The sequence below is a fragment of the Patagioenas fasciata genome, chromosome 2 (assembly GCF_037038585.1).
Source record: "Patagioenas fasciata isolate bPatFas1 chromosome 2, bPatFas1.hap1, whole genome shotgun sequence".
Taxonomy (NCBI): Eukaryota; Metazoa; Chordata; class Aves; order Columbiformes; family Columbidae; genus Patagioenas; species Patagioenas fasciata.
Genome location: NC_092521.1, coordinates 165,671,554 through 165,688,436, shown reverse-complemented (window position 1 = coordinate 165,688,436; position 16,883 = coordinate 165,671,554). Strand labels below are relative to the sequence as shown.

The 16,883-nt window shown below is 39.6% G+C and overlaps 1 protein-coding gene across 1 annotated transcript in view; it reads left to right on the top strand.

Annotated features, from left to right (window-relative positions):
- The first annotated feature begins 459 nt into the window (after window positions 1–459).
- LOC136098867 (vasoactive intestinal polypeptide receptor 1-like) overlaps window positions 460–16,883 on the top strand; it is a 28,206-nt gene continuing 11,782 nt past the window's right edge. Inside the window, exons 1-5 of the mRNA XM_065832617.2 lie at window positions 460–520; window positions 8,717–8,816; window positions 12,531–12,638; window positions 13,349–13,458; window positions 16,321–16,418. Coding sequence (XP_065688689.1) covers window positions 488–520; window positions 8,717–8,816; window positions 12,531–12,638; window positions 13,349–13,458; window positions 16,321–16,418 — 449 coding nt within the window. The 5' untranslated portion in view covers window positions 460–487. The remainder of the gene's footprint in view (window positions 521–8,716; window positions 8,817–12,530; window positions 12,639–13,348; window positions 13,459–16,320; window positions 16,419–16,883) is intronic.

Below are 16,883 nucleotides of genomic sequence, written 5' to 3'. Positions count from 1 at the left end.
GCTGAGAGGGGATCTCATCAATGTTTATAAATATCTCAGGGTGGGTGCCAAGAGGATGGACCAGACTCTGTTCAGTGGTCACCAAGCACAGGATGAGAGGCAATAAGCCCAGGCTGAACCACAGGAGGTTCCATCTAAACATGAGGAGAAACTTCTCTGAGGTGCCAGAGCCCTGGACCAGGCTGCCCGGAGAGGTTGTGGAGTCTCCTTCTCTGCAGACATTCAAACCCACCTGGACACCTTCCTGTGGAACCTCATCTGGGTGACCCTGCTTTAGCAGGTGGGTTGGACTGGATGATCTCCAGAGGTCCCTTTCCCACCCCAATCACTCTGTGATTCTGTGATGCTGTGACCGGGGTGGCCGCGAAGGGAGGTGCAAGGATCTCCGGGGCGGGTCTTGGGCAGGTGGGGGCGGGCTGAGCTTCGGCTTTTGGCAGCTTCACCACAGGCAGAGGGAGCGGGGAGGACCCGGCGGCTGCTGCCGAGGATGTTAAGTTTGTGCTGGCTGCTGCTGCCGCTGGTGAGTGACCGGCGGGGTCCCTATGGGCTTGGGGGGGTAAGAAGCGGGGGGGGTACCGCACATCTGGCTCTTGACACTGTTGTCCACAGCTGGATGGCTCTGTAGCAGCCCAGAAGGATTTGGAGGGGGGGCGATGTCTGCAGAGACAGGGTAACTTTTCTCATAACAGGGAGTAGGGAAAGGATTTAAAAATAATAAAAGGGGTGGGATGGGGATGTAGGAGGGGAGGAAAAATAATATTCCTGAGTTACAGAGTTGACCCAGCTCTTTTATTTAAAATTTTCCAGCCCTAAGATGCTATTAATAAATAAGTTTTCATTTCCATTCATTAGAATTGCAGTTTCCAAAGGACAGAAAAGCATCCCTAAATCAGAATAGCTGTAGCATGGCTTTAGAGGGACAGAAGGGGACAGGTTGCTGTCTCAGTTGCCCTGAGAAAGGCAACTTTGCTGAAGTAGAATAACTAAAACGGAATAGTTCTCCAATGGATTTGGCACGTTTACCCCTTTGAGAAGGCACTGATGTTTTTACCACTGAAGGCATCTGCTTATAATATCAACAAGCAGGAGCATGAACAGACATATGTCTGCTATGCACTAGAGGCAGCAGGTGAGATTGTGTCATTAAACATCAGGGGAGATGTATAAGCACAGGGATACAACTGGAGCAGGTATATCCCTCCCTAAGCCCCATGTGCTACTTCTGGCTTTGCCTGGGCTGGGTAGCAAAAGCTACTGTAAGTACCAGTACAGTCATATATCCTCTTTCCCCTCAATCTTCAGCCTCAGAGAAGTGTTTAGAAACCTTCTTATGGGTGTGATTCCCAAGGACTCATTAACTCTAACTTCAGTCATTTCACACTTAAATGTTCAGTGTGGGTTGTGATTCAGACTCCCGCTGTAGTCAAGGGGGAGACGGTCACCTTATCTTGTCCTGAGGAAGACAGATGGGGTGACTTGTCTTCTTCCACTGATAACAGTGAGAGCCTATGTGGCTACAGACTGGTCTTGACCCTTCTGTTTTAAAAGGTAAAAGATGGCATGTACATCTTCACACCTGCACCTCACATCCTCTGGAACCTGTTGCTTTCCTCTGTATTTACACAGCTTTATGTACAAGTGGTAGGATATAGGTCCTTGCTATGTAAACCTTGTCACAAATAGTTATTAACACATGTTATACCCTTATTTCAGGGAAAACTAGTCAGCCTAAAATGTTAACACTGCTGCAAGCAGAGTGACTTCAGCATCTGGACTGACTTTTTTACACATAATAGAATCACAACTTATTCTTGCAGCTGTCAGCAGAGTGGAGCTAACCTGAAGGGATGTATCATGCACATCTGTGGGCTGCCACACATCATTTTGATGTTTTTAGCATACTGCAGGGGACTGTACCCATAGTAAAATACACTATATGAACTGCATGTTCTATGTAGTTTCTGACCTCAAACTATTGCTTATATATGAACTCCAGCTATATGTCTGGTAAGAGTCAGTGCTCTAAATATCAATAGTTTTTGTGTCTCAAACTAGGTCTCCTGACAAGCTTTGCAACCTAAGTTAGTCAGGGAAGGCCTAAGACCCATAGGATGTATTAAGTAAACAGTCCTTTCATGTTTCAAAGGATCATGCCAGAGCAGAGAAATAATTCTAGTGCGGATTCTGCAAATAATTCATTATTCATAAATGAAAATAACCAGAACAGTAATGCTGGAAACTTTCTCTGTGAAACAGGGTGCTTTTACCTCCTATCAGCTCCACAGGGAGCTGTATATTGCAGGATATACTTTGTGTCTTGCAGAATAGAGTCCTTGACATTAAAAATTACCCTTTGCTTGTAAGTGACAAGGAACAGAGAGCGGTGGGTGCTGAAATGCATAAAAATGACTTTTTCTGTCTTAGATTTCAGAGTCTCAGGAAACAGGGGATGGGGAATAAAAAAGACTCTGCATTCACTGTCCTACCTGCTGAGCTGAACTGCTTTATTCTTCAAACACGTAACAGCTTTTTACACTTCTTGGGAAGGGGTTGAATCTGATCTAATGAATGGAGGTGGAAATGGAAACACAGATGGGTTATTGTTGAGATATACATTTGCTTTAATAAAACTTTTCTTGTGGTAACAGCTATATGGATCCAAATCTGTGGCAAGATGCTGAGCGCCTAATAAAACAGTGAGGTGCCTGAATTTCTGATATAGCTGCTATCAGCTAATTTGTGTTGGAGGGACATACATTCTTCTCTTAGGGATCTGGTCCCTGCAGACCTCAAATTCCCCTCCATAGGGAGCTGAAGGTGTGGAAGGATCAGTCTGTTTAAGTGTGTCTTTAGCCTGGAGGGAGTTAATGGAGGGAGACAGGCTCCTGTACAGTGAGTCACTCTGTCCTCAAATAGGTGTCTCAGAGAGGTAGGAGGAATCCTTCCCTGGAACTGCTTGTTTGCCTTCATTGATCGTTAAGGGAGGCTTGATGGGGGAGTTTAGATTAATCATCTAAAATTACCTATCTAAAATTAGGAATCTTGTTGAAAGCTACACATTTAGCCTCCTTCAGTCCTACTGGGAATAAGTGGAAACACTCCAAGAACAATGGCCATGGGTTCAGTTGAATGGACTTGCTGATGGACTTCAACATCCAGGCTTCGGTTCTTTGGGATTCGGTGACATGAACCCCACCTTTACACAAACATACTACACATGCAGAAAGGGAGACATTTGTCTTTAATTTGAAGGAATACTCGCAATAGCAGAAAATGAAGATCCTCCGTTATTAGTGTTCTGTTATTCGTTAAGTGTTAGTAGTGATTAAATGCTCTGGCAAGGTAAGCATAGGGCTAATAAATTCATTTTTATTTTTCTCAATGTAATAATAATTTCACAGGGTTTATAAACAAAATAAATTAGTATGACTGTATTGTAACATACAGAGTACCTATGAGTAAACAAATATATTGTTATACGTGGATATGTATGTATATCAAGTACTGTACTGTATAAGGCTATGCAGTTAAATACAGTCAGATAAAAGCAATCCAATACACAGAGGAGCATTCAAGCATTACTCCAATGTCTTAAAAACAATCTTGAAAAGATATTCCTCTAAATGACTGTAAGGCAATCAGTGTCTCAGCTTCTCTCGTTCCATAGGTAATCGAGTTAGAAAGAGAAAACAAACACTGAAAATATCCTCTAGGTAGTCATTTTCAGTGAAAAAGACTCCTGAAATAATCTATTTAGCTGGCTGAAAAGAAAGATTGGAAATAGGTCTTTACCTTTGGGGTTGAAAGCTTCTGGGATCAAGACTGTGTCAGGGCTTGCAAGTTGAGGGCAGGACTTTGCGACAACTAAACACATTGCTGGTGACTGGAGTCATGTCACTGCTATGGTGACCTCATACTCTACAGTCAGTCAACATCAAGAGTGGTGAACATGGTTTGGATACGGCAGAAACAAAGTAGGTGCTCATCTATATGTACAAGTGTGTTTGAGCTGTTGTCCTTTTTACTGCATAGGAAATGTTCCCTTATTTTTTGTAGTTTCTTGTAATTTTCTGACACAACATAGTATTATATATATTACACTATAAATATAACAGAATTTCTTATAAGCCACCATGGATAGGAAGATCTTCGCTGGGGTGATTGTGAATGTAATTGTACTGGAGTGGGCAAGAGCTTATGGAGCTCAAGGTTGATCCCAGCTCCCTTCAAAGCACATGTGAAAATTGGCCCTGACTTCAGCGACCTGTGCTTCCAGTCTCAAAGCTGTCTAATTAACACTTGTCTTTTTGAGAAAGGAGTTAAGCAGATGGAAATAGACAGACTTAATGGAAGATTTTGATGAGACCTATTCAACAGTTTGAGAAGTTTATGAAAAAGGCTGAGGATTTATTTGTCTTCTTCAGTTATTTGACCTGTGTCTAGTTATTCGACCTTCCACCCTATAAGCCTTTCTTGTTCATCAAAATTTCACTTAAAAAAAAAAAAAGTATGCATTTCAGAGCACATCCTGGTTCTCTGGACTGCATCTTTGGTATCTCTGGCCAGCTTTCAGGACCGACTGAAAACTTCATTCCACAGCTAAAAATGGGCAGGGGATGCAGGAGTTTTGAATGTCTTTGCTGTGCCTTTCTGTGCCCCAAAACACTGGGTGAGTTTTAATCTTCCAAGCCGCGAGTCAGTGTGTGATGTGAATGGCCGACAACTCTGGTTTTGTATACGGTAAAGCTAAAATATTCAGGCATCAGAGTCATATCAGAAAAAGTGAACAGGGGAAGCACAGGCAGGGAGAACAGGGAGTACAGAGATGATTTCAGAGGAGATCTGATTTGAGATCTGGGACATGAATGCAAGCTGTGGAGACAGAGGCAAAAAGAACAGTGATGAATATTCTTAGTAAATGATTTATGCATTTGATGCAAAACCTATTCATGAGGATTTAGGATTGCACTGCATTGGAAACTAAACTAGATCACCGGGAAGACCCTTCAAGTTCTTGAAACATTGCCATCTTGCCACAGAATTCAGCCACTTTGATTTTTGATTAATTTTCAAAAAGACTAAGTGTTACCAATTTATTTCTGTCTCTTTGATCCCATTGAATTGCTTTGTAAAAGTGACTAATATATTTGGTTCCCAGCTTTGAAGTATTTCCCTTGTTTTCAGGGAGCATAGAAAATGTCCCTACTTTTCCTAAAGTGTGTTAATGGACTTCCTAATGCGTGAAGATCTGTCTTTCACGTGACATCTAAATTACAGTTTCTCTACCACCACAACAGCCTAGGGGCACCATCTTGGGATGGGCTCTCAGGAAAGATTTCTTCTAACTAAGTTGCACTAAATATGGGATGAGGATGCTGCTAGAAAAACTCTCTCCCAGAGCTTACTAAGTCTGATGTTGTCCAGCATGAACAAATCAAAGCCCAAAGTGCCATTAGATTGTTTTTTCTGTTCAGATTTGGGCAAATAAATAAATTATCTTGCAACAAATGAAATATGAAACAATGTCATACTTACTACCAGTGAGTATACACTAAAGATTTCAGTGCAACAGCCTTACAGATGTTAAGAAAAGGAAGTCTAAAAGTAAGTGCAAACCGAAAATGTGGCTGTCTAAACTGTCTCAGGTTTTTAGCATGCCCATGTCTGTCATAGGTAAATTTTTAATGTCCACTGTGTGATTGCTTTGTTCCAGGCAAGATTGATTTATTGCTTAGGACTTGGATTTAAGATACCCTTGTGAATTTTGACTGGTCATTAATGTTCAAGCCAGCCAAGAGGTCTTTGTGTTGCGATGCTCAGCAATGCAAAACCCCGTTCTTGAGTGCTGTCTACAACACCACATTAAACCTTTACATTTTCTCTATAAGCCTTGGGGAGAAGACACCCCACTGGGAGTTTCAGTAAGGTTCATGCCAGGTTACTACCTAGCCACTAGGGACTGTTGATCCAAGAAGGAGCACTTTAAATCGGCCTCTTATGCTTATTACTGTGGTTGGAAAGACCATGTCACATTGGACATCCCTATCTCAGAAATCTTTGCTTTTGTTTGTTCCCTAAATAATCCTTTTCTAAGGTGAACAGGAGCTACTTGTGTCCTACAAGAGCTCTGCCATTACAGCAGATGCCTCTCAAATTGGACTATGTCCCTACAATGAATACAAAGCCCCTGCTTTCTAGAAAGTCCCACCATTGTAGGGAGATGAGAGCAAGAATATGCACTTTTCTCTCAAGGCACTGTGAGATTAATAATAAAAAGTAAGTAAGCCATATCCAACAAATCACAAGTAATGTTCTGCCCAGAAGGCTTTTCTTTAACTGTAAAATGGTTTAATGTCTTTATTTTCCCTAACGCCTGGGGAAAACCAACAAATTGAAGCATCGTCACAGTTCTGAATTTCTTAGTATATATGTCCTTTTTTTTTTTTTTTGTTACAGTGGGATTACTTCCAGGAAGGCTACAAGATTATTAGTTAACATCACCTTCATTTTCTGCTTCTTACATGATGATCTGCAATTGCATTTGATGTTGATTTTCAAACAGTGAAATGCCAGTAATATTTAACCTATGCACTGGCCTATAACAAAATACTCTGGGCTCTGGTGGCAATAGCCAGCCCTACCCCAAATCCAGTAGCCCAGAAGAAAATAAATTGTAAGCATGCTGATTAATTGCTTAGCTATTGGTGGTAGTGGGGTTGACTATCATCACACCATTGGTGAGGATTACCACCAGTAGGTCAGGATTTCTAGAAGAAATGTTTTCTGGTGATTCATCACTGCTTTCAGAGGTGTGAGTCTGCAGTACATGAACTAGGGATCTGGTCTGCTGTGGCAATTCCTCTGTCATGTGTAAAACCAATGTAGCACATCTTCTCTGCAGGTAGGGTATGGGCTTCCCCAGTCACTATAAATGGAATAAATTGCTTCAGTTCAGTTTTGGGCCCCTCATCATAAGAAGGACATTGAGGTACTGGAGAGAGTGCAGAGGAGGTGACGAAGCTGGTGAGGGGCTGGAGCACAAGTGTAATGGGAGCGACTGAGGGACCTGGGGGGTTCAGCTGGAGAACAGGAGCTGAGGGGAGACCTTCTGATCTCTGAACTGCCTGAAAGGAGCTTGGAGCAAGGAGGGGGTTGGTCTCTTCTCCCAAGTAACAAGTGATAGGATGGGAGGAAATGGCCTCAAGTTGCACCAGGGGAGGTTTAGATTGGATATTAGAAAAAATTCTTCCTGGAAAGTATTGTCAGGCATTGGAACAGGCTGCCCAGGGCAGTGGTGGAGTCACCAGCCCTGGAGGGGTTTAAAAGGCGTTTAGACGAGGTTGTTAGGGACATGGTTTAGTGCTAGAGTTAGGTTATGGTTGGACTCAATGATCCTGAGGGTCTCTTCCCACTGAAATGATTTTATGATTCTATTCTATGATCTCCCCCAAGTGCTTGTTTCTCAAAGCTGTTTCCAATCTCCTTTCATGTTTTTATTTCATTTTGGGTTATGACCGGCCACTGCTTTCAAACTTTTTGCCAGAGGACTCAGTACAGATGGTAAGTTGCACAGCATCATGTCAAAGTTGTCATGACTTTCAAACATAAAGATTAAGAATCAAAGTTTCTCAACAGTAACAGAGTCCAGAAACTCCAGAAAATGAAGAAATGAATTATTTCCTGCCCAGCTGAATCCATCTTCATAAAATGAAATAGTGAGAGATTTATGTTTGTATTTAACAATAATTTTGTTACTACTACTCGAATCATCTGTTATGTAGGCTGAATGCAAAGTAATATGCATGTTAAAAGATAAAGTGATGAGCAGAGAACCTATTAATAACTGAAAAATTGCATTTCAGAATTACATTACTATAGTTGAGCAGCAAGAAGTACTATTTTAAGAGTCACTCATGCTGATTTATGAAATGTGTTTCATGTTATCCACTGGAGGAATATAATGCATGAAAAAGGCCATGTCTTAATTTTCTTTTCGAACAGTGTCCTTAATCCTTTTTCTGTTCTAATATTAGGATGTATGAACCATCTCTAGGGCCTCATAATTAAGAGCAGTCTGTCTATGCTACTCTAAAACCCAAATGCAGGCAGAATTCATAAAGGTTTTTAAGAACAAAATTATGTTCCATTTTTTTCCCCCCAGGCAAATATTATTGCTAAGATGTAATAGCCTACATGACTTCCAGTAACATTTCTGTGGAGGCTAAAAGAAGTCCTGGTTGCACTGCTCACTGAACATATTCTGAAGGCCAATAAATCAACTTCCTGAGACTGAAAGGCAATATAGCAGTGATATTTTCATCTGTACTCTGTTTTCAAAGTCATTAGAGGTTTAGAATGGCCTACAGTCTTCCTCAGAAATGTCTCAGAAAGCCTTCAATCTATCATTTCCATTAAAATCACTGCCCCCTCTGGTTTTACCTTGAATAGGACGGCTGCCAAAGGAGCAAACCGTCTGCTCTATTCCATGTAAGACTCCCTGTGTTTTGGAGATCCAAATATCCCAAAGGAGGTTTTGGTGCAGTATTCAGTAGGCTGAATTTACATGCCTTATTTGCAGAAAAATCTTCAGCTGGAGTTTTCACATTCTGGGAATCAAAATGTATCAGCCATGAGGTACGAGCCTGAAAGAAACCTGGGTCTTCTCACTCCAATAATCACAGAAAATCTTGGTTTGTTTTGTCTTTGTCTCACCAAGGCTGAGGGAATCCATCCAGAATGCAAGATATTCCAGCAGGTGGTGAGAGAGGAGGCTCTCTGCTTAGAAAAGAATGAATCTGTTTCACCTGATCTTAAAGGTAATGGTCCTTACTGTCAAGTTGTGATATGAAGACATCTTGTATAATATTACTTCAGGGGCACAACGTGAAGATACCATTTGTTCTCCTGAATCAAGATTTGATTCCTATTTTCATTCATTAATTTTCTTAATAGCTTGAAGTGCTTCTCCTTCTATAGGCTGGGGATGTACAACATCTGATATTAGACATCTTCAAAAGCTCACTATCTAAGTCAGGACTTGTCCTTTTAGATTGTTTTAACATAAATGGAGAAAGATGGGTGTCCCTAGAATGTGTTTCAAAGCCTCTGGTTTAGACGCTTACTTCAGGAGGAGATTTATCTTTCTCTGGAGTCATATTTCTCTTTACTAACTACAGAATGAGGCTAAGATGATTAGTTCAGACTCCGACAAGTTCACGTACTTAGGGCAGGAAAACCCTGTTTGGAATATCTTACATTGCTGAAATATTTGGTGTGTTCTGAACTTATATCCAAAACTGCAAAGAAGCTTTCACAAAAGGCACTAAAAAGCATGCCCAAATTGCATTGTGTCAAGAATCACTCCAATCTGGTGAAAATGATTTATGCAAAAAAAAAAAAACACCAGAACAATGAAAACAACAAACCCCACAGAACACACACACACACAAAAAAACCCAACAAACAAACAACAACAAAAAAATCCAACTTCTTCAAAATACTCTATTTCTACATTTTTGGAGGTTCTATGTTTGAAAACATTTATTGTGGTGGTGTTTTGAAATTTTTGTATGCTCAGATATAAATTTTGAAAAATAAAATGAACATTTCAGAGATCCTGTGAAATGTTTTTTAAGATGCTATGTGGAAGGTTCACTTTGCTGGGGTTTTGACGTTGTGGACAACTGTTTTGAATTGATTCAAAATGAAATTTCAAAATATCCAAACTCTTTCAAAAATTAAATCACACTTTTTTGGGCCAATTTTGCTTAGAAAAGTATTAATCCACTTCAGTGAGATTTTTCAGTTGGCATGAATTACCAGATGTTCATTTTCTACAGGGGAGTTATGAGACAAAGATCCCTCATGCACTTGGTATGAATAGAAGTATTGCAACCACCTGGAAGACTGCTTTTAGCAGCCTACCAAAATTTAGAAACTTAGCCCCAGGGTATTTCCTTTATTTTCTTGTTTACTTTTCTTCATCCTTCCCAGTCACTCTAATGCTTTTTGTACTTGCCTACTCTATTTAGCTGTATTTTTCCTGGTATTTAATCAAGTCCAGAATACCTCCTGGACACATTTTGCACTTGCAATACCCAGTAATTCCACCAAAAATGTCCTGGCAAAAATCACTCATTTTCCATAATGATTTATTACATGCATTTTCTATTTGAACAGTATGACATTCCAAGTATTTTTCTCTTTGCCGGAAACATGTGATTTGGGAACCCTCTTTGTAACAAAGGCTACTCAAAGAAATAAAAACTCCTCAAACTTCTGTTAAACTATTTAAAAATCTTGAACCTTGTCAATTCTGACCTTCTCAAAGCTTCCCTTTCCACCTTTTACTCCCTAGATACAGAAAAACCTTACCGAAAATCTGTTCTGATATTTATAGCTGTTTTCAATATAGTTTAAATGAAACATTAAATCTGGAAAAAAAAATAATCCCCAACATTTTATCAGAGGTGTTTTAAAATTAGATTAAGATTAGTAAAAGTCCCAGGTTTTCATCTCAGTTTTCAGGAATTGCACATGAGAGAAACTGAAGGATCATAATCGTACAGAGTTGCTTCTCAGCACTCACAGAGAATTTGAGCTGGAATTAGTCTACGTTGCAGATTTTTTAGTCTAATGTAGTTCCACTTTTCTTATTCTGCAAAACAGTGTTTAATGAGTGTCATCAGTAGAGTCCAGGTGCAATTCCTCTAATCTTGAAGTGGTTGTGTAAAACAGGTCAATTGAATCGAGCTCTAAAAGTGCTTATTTTTCTCAACTATCTGAAAAAGACTGAACCCTGGGTTACTGAAGAAGACTTAGGTATCTATGATGCCAACATTATTTGATACAATTCCGACTGCAGTTGTTTCGATTGAGTCTCAAGTGACTTGGACAATCATTAGTCTCCTGAAAACATTGACATGTAAAATGCTCTTTCTGTCTCTGCACTCAGTGGTTTCTCAGACACAAACCGTAGAAGTCACTGTAAGTGAAGCCAGATCTAAGACTAAAACCATACAGATTCCACTCCTACATAAGGCCACCTGATTCTAGCTTTTAACCCCATGTTGCCAAATATGATAGAGTTTTAGACCCAGCTCCTCAAAGGTACCATAGTCCCTCTAAGAGTGACCCTTTATGTCCCTAAGCCTGTGTGGGTCACTGCATGTCTAAGTGGGACTCATATTCCCTGACTTTATTAATTTGAAAATTAGCAGCCTAGTTTAGGCTCTGATCATCAGAGACACTGAGGTATTTGCAGCAAGTGATTCATCCTGTCCTCAGAAAGGAGCTGACAATATACAGGATGAATCAGACGCTGGAAGTCCCTGTTTCTTTCTACAGATTACAGAGAGAACGTAACTAAGATTAGCTGAAATATTTTAGACAATTAAAATTAGGGATAATGAATCAGGGCTTCTATTTTCCCATCTGGAAAACTGAGGATACTAGGAATTTCATCCTCCCAAGGGTAATGCTGTGGGAAATTCTCAGGACTATCCTTTTGGAAGCCAGAGGCAAGTAACATTGCTTTCACATTTCGTCTCTTGACTATTTTAGATTTTCCTTGCCATCAGTCACGAAGGAAACAGAAAAGAATCAGCGAAAGAAAATGACACCTCCCAAATGAAATTCACACACTTCTTCGTATCCACCTTATGATTACCTAGAGATTAGTTTCGGTTACAGCGCAGTGCTTTTTTTTTATTGTTTCAGTCACTTATACATGCTGATAATTTTTCTGTGCTGCACCCACACCTACTTGTCAACAGACACTGCGTGACCACAGCTTGAGTCTCTGTGTGATGCATCCGTGACTAAGCTGTGATTAACTATAACTTCTGGAAACCCTTTACATCGAGCTCATAGCTGGTAGCATGCCTTGCATCATCAGCTGTCAATCTCTGGTTTAGGGAACTTCATGAATGCCAACCAGTCAGACCTACTCCTGATTACAGCTATTTTATACGATGCTTGGAGTTATTCTTCTAGTTAGGGATGAATCTAATCCCTGTTGAAGTCCATTGTAAGAATGCCATTGATTGCCTAAGACCAGGACTTCAGCCCTTATTTCATTCAAAACAGACAAAATCAGTGGACTTTAAGTATGGAATCAAGAGACTAAAGCTGAATTTTTAAGTCTGATGTTTTTCAGTTACACTTTGAAACCAGTAATGAGAAAGTGCTAATAACTATTCAATGTTTTGATATTGTTGACTTTTGTTTTGATGATACAGAGAGCTTCATTTAATTTGACTTTCAGATTGCGTCTGCTTGAATTTCAGGCACTTTCTCTCACAAGATAAGGTGGCGGAAGGTCCAGTTGGGATGCCAAGTGCATATGTGAGCAGCCATGCATTCAAGGAGAAGAGGAAAACAATACAATCCTTTATTTGCAGAGCTGTATGACCTGTTGTGGCTCTTCTTTCATGTGAATTAGTGGGAAAGCCACAGACAATATCATTATGGAAGATCAATCGTGTGATGTTCTGTGTGTGTTTCTTTATTTAGAGGACCCTGTTTTTCAGGATGCGCCAGAGATTGGGACGGTCTAACCTGCTGGCCCAGAGCCACTTTTGGGGAGGTGGTTAAAGTTCCCTGTCCCAGATTTTTTGAAGAAATCACCCATATTCATGGCAAGATTTTTTTCCTATTCTTTTTATCGTTACATCATTTTTTTTTTTAAGAAATTCTAAGTTAAATATCCTGTAACTTACCTATTTTCCTGAGATACAATGCTAGCTTATGTCAGCAATCATCCAGGTGTACACCTCACTACTTGACACTCTTTTCTTTTGTTTTATTCTGTACTGAATTGTATAGTTTTTTTGATGGTCTAAAATACGGATATCTGCACTACATTGTTAAGGTTATAAAGCAATATAAGTATGTCATAGAATGACTGATTTATAAAGTCACAGAATAATTGATATCAGAAAGGACCTCAGTCCAATCCATCTAGTCCAATCATCCAGTCAGAGCAGGGTCAAGTTCAAAAATTGTGTCTAAATTCAAAGTCGGATCAGGTGGCTCAGGGTTTAGTCCATAATCACTAACTGTCTTGCAAATGCAGGATAGACTGCATAATTGGATTTCCTCTGTGTAAGGATTGAATTTGCAGAATAAATTCACTATATGGAATGTAGAAGTTTTGCTGCATCTTGAAATGAATGGGAATACCTCAGCTTTTAGTAGCTATATAGAATATTTTAACTCTATAACCATTCTTGCTGAAAATGATTAAACCTGTAAGAATCAAAGTAAGAGTATAAATTTGATGTTTCTTGTCAAAACTTAAAGAAAATCAACCCTCTAATTCATTCTGTTATATATTTTATCATTAAAGGCTTCCTTCAGAGAAATTGTACACAGGATGCATATTGGTCAGAACCATTCCCACCATACACCATTGCCTGTGGATTTGATGAAGGTTCCAGTAAAGGTCCTGAGGATCAGGTGAGTTTTTGGTTTCCTGATTGTGAACATCTCCAGAGCATCTTGTTCTGAGTGTGCTGAGTAGCTGGATGCTCCCAAACATCTGAGCCCTGTCAGAATCCAGTAATTACCTGCCTTCAGTTCTAAGATCAAGTCTTTTAGGTATATGGCTGTTTAACAGATTTTGTTTAATATAAAGCAAGGAGGTTGCAGATAGCACTTTCCTCTCCATCCAGTTGTCTCCTCTTGGTGTTAATGAGTGAAGTCATGATTAGTTCACTTGTGTTGCCTAACAAACACTTTGATTCTCTGACAGTGGTGATTTGAATCCTCATCATGTACCCATCTCCCAGGGAAGGTCTACCAGTCTGTCTAGGGGGGATTTTTTTCAGGGAAAACTCCTTCAGATCCTTCCTGTTGATTTTCTTCCAGATTTTCTTTGAGTCAAAGAAAGAGATTCTATAACTTCATAGCATGGTGGTCAATACAAATCTTTAGGAGGAAACTCTTGGATCCCATTGAATATGTCCACACTTTATCTTAGGTGTTCAGTGGTACTGAGTCAGGCTTCAACAGCATTTATTTTTCAACCACATCTTCATATGATTTAAATGTCCATAGTCCTCATCATCATACTTGGCTCCAGGATAGGAATGTCTCACACTTCATTGGTGGTGGTGGTGTTTCAGTGGTGAGCTTTGGCTCATGGCTGGAAGCTGTTGATCAACAGAGATGTTCTTGCTGCCTCTGCCTTTGAATTCTGACATTTGCTACAGTTCCAGCATGAGAGAACAGAGGTGTCTCCATCCCCTCATCTCCAGTCTGTGTTGGACAATGTTCATGTATCTTGCACAAATGCAAGATGGCGTACATCACTGCCTCCTTCTCCTATTGTGGTACCTTGATAGAAGCAATGGGATCCCTCCAATCTATGAAATAAAAGGTTAACTCACGTAACTCTTTGTGAGTGTTCAGACTCATGGAAAATGCTTATTTGTCACAGACCAGTGCAAGACACAGAGAGGTGAAGAGGGTTGTCATCACTAACACTTTAGGTGATATCTGGAATAAACCATTAGGTTCTCCAGGCATGAAAGCTCAAACACAGCAGTACTAGTTCAGGTAACTGAATCTTTAGGAAGTGTAGACACAATTGGCTTTAGGTGTCTGGGTTTGTGAACTTAGAAAGCTGCTGTCATAGGCAATACAGATAACTGGAACTCAATTTTCCACTTGTAAACTAAGAATATTTGTACTTTTTTATCCCATGGGGAAGTTAGAAACACAAACACTTGAACAAAACTTCTGGAAAGTTTCTGGAAAGCCTGCAAACAATTGAAAAGGGATGTAAGACTGGTAAGGTGCCATGTGTTCTGGTATGTGGTTCTCCAGCACTGGGAGACCTAAACTCTCTTCCTACAGACCTAATTCTCTTCCTCTTCAAGACGGCTTTCTTTAAGCAATCACTGGCTTGTGTTAAGCCAGGCATAGTTTGTAGCTGGTCTAGCCTGGAAACAAGCAAGGGACTACAAACTATTTCAAAAAGATGGGCCCAGTTTCAAAGCAGCATGATTTCAAATTGGATCTATCTTTTTGAAACACCTTATATATTTGCATTTTGACGTTATGGAAGATTTGAAGGCAGAGTTCACATCTGTGCTGTGGCTGTATTTAGTTTGTTATTCCAATCAAACCCACAAGGTCTATAAAAGGACAATAGGATCAGTAAGCTCTATTGCATTGTAAACACAGGGAAGCAGGTAAGAAGAATTCCACTTAAATTCTATGGAAACCACTTGTTTTATATTTTGTATCTGCAGTGAGAACTTACAATGTCTTATTCATATAGTGTTGATTTCTTTAGCTGTCCTACAAAAGCAGATTAAATGCATCAAAATACTTCATTATTCAATTGAAGAACCTGTGTTTTGAAAATACTGTATAAAAGATTAGGACTATTTCAAAAATACCAGGATGGTTCCTAGGTTGTTAGGGTTGCATGATTTATTTATGGATCTACTTAAAATTTCTGTTGTCTCAACCTAGAATTTCTGCTTTTTGGGTAAACAGAGTTTAGATCAGCTAGAGAACAAAGTGTCCATTGCATTTACAGGGAGGAACTTTGCCTGGATTCAGAGAATTTAGTTTCTTGGGATTTGAATAATTACGTTATCTTGTAGTGAATCAGAACAAATTTGAATAGCTAAAACAACATAAATGTGTTTCATTTTTCTTCAGACATAGGATATTTGAATGCAAAACAAACAAACAAACTATAAAGAACTTACAGTATTATGGTATGTGCCTACTGAATGAAATGTTTGTCCAAAGAATTGAAGACATCACATTGTTTCCTTAGCCTTAACATTCCTACCTCCACAGTGTGATGTGACTGTTTCCCAGTGTTTCAGTTTCCTTACCTGCAAAATGCAAGTTTTATTTCTCTTTTAGCTATAGCTGTTTATGAAACTTAATACTTACCAATTCAGTGGGAAACACCCTTTGAGCTAAACAGAGTAGAACCTGGCCCAAGACTAAAGTAACAGATGGACAAATCACCCATCAGCAAGCTTCAATGCCCTTAGAGTCTCTATGTATCTATAGGGGAAAATGTAGTTACTTAACAAAAGTAACAATTTCCCGTTGAAGGTGCTCAAAGGGGTCACTATTTTAGATGAGCCTGTGGGTCGTGGAGCCTGCCTCAAAAAGAAAAAAGGTGTTTTAGTGATGGAGAGAAAATCCTGAATCGGATCATAGTCATGAGAAGCAGCACAGAGGTGATGGGACTGACTAGTATGGGCAAATGTATCTTTGTGAGATAAGCACACCAGCATGCATGCTGCATAACCACCAGCATTGGTTTGTGTTCTTTTTTTCTCATAGAAATCATACTATTCTGCATTTTGGCGTGTCTACACTGCTGGCTATGCAGCATCAGTGACTTCACTCATTACAGCTCTAATCGTCTTTGCTACCTTCAGGTAAAAAAACAGCTGGTCTCTTTTCAGGATGTGTCAAGATAGGTGCATTCCAATTCCTCTCCAATATTCTGTGCTTTTGTTTTGTGTCTTTTGTTGCTGTTGTTTTATTATTATTATTAATTTTTATTTATTATTATTATTACTATTATTATTCTCAAACTCAGATATTACAACATTGATGGCAATGGGTCCTTCTCTAATCACATGGAATTTTCCCGTAGATGTTAAAAGATAAAGTCGTCTGGGCAGTTTGTCTAAGTCCAGAGGTGTCAAACTCATTTTCACTGGTGGTCTCATCAGCCTCATGGTTGCTTTCAAAGGGCCAACTGCAATTTTAGGACTGTAAAAATGTAGGAGTAGTTACATTTATTCAGTCCTAAAATTATATTTGGCCCTTTGAAAGCAACCATGAGGCTGATGTGGCCCTCAGTGAAAATGAGTTTGACACCTCTGTCTTAGTCACTT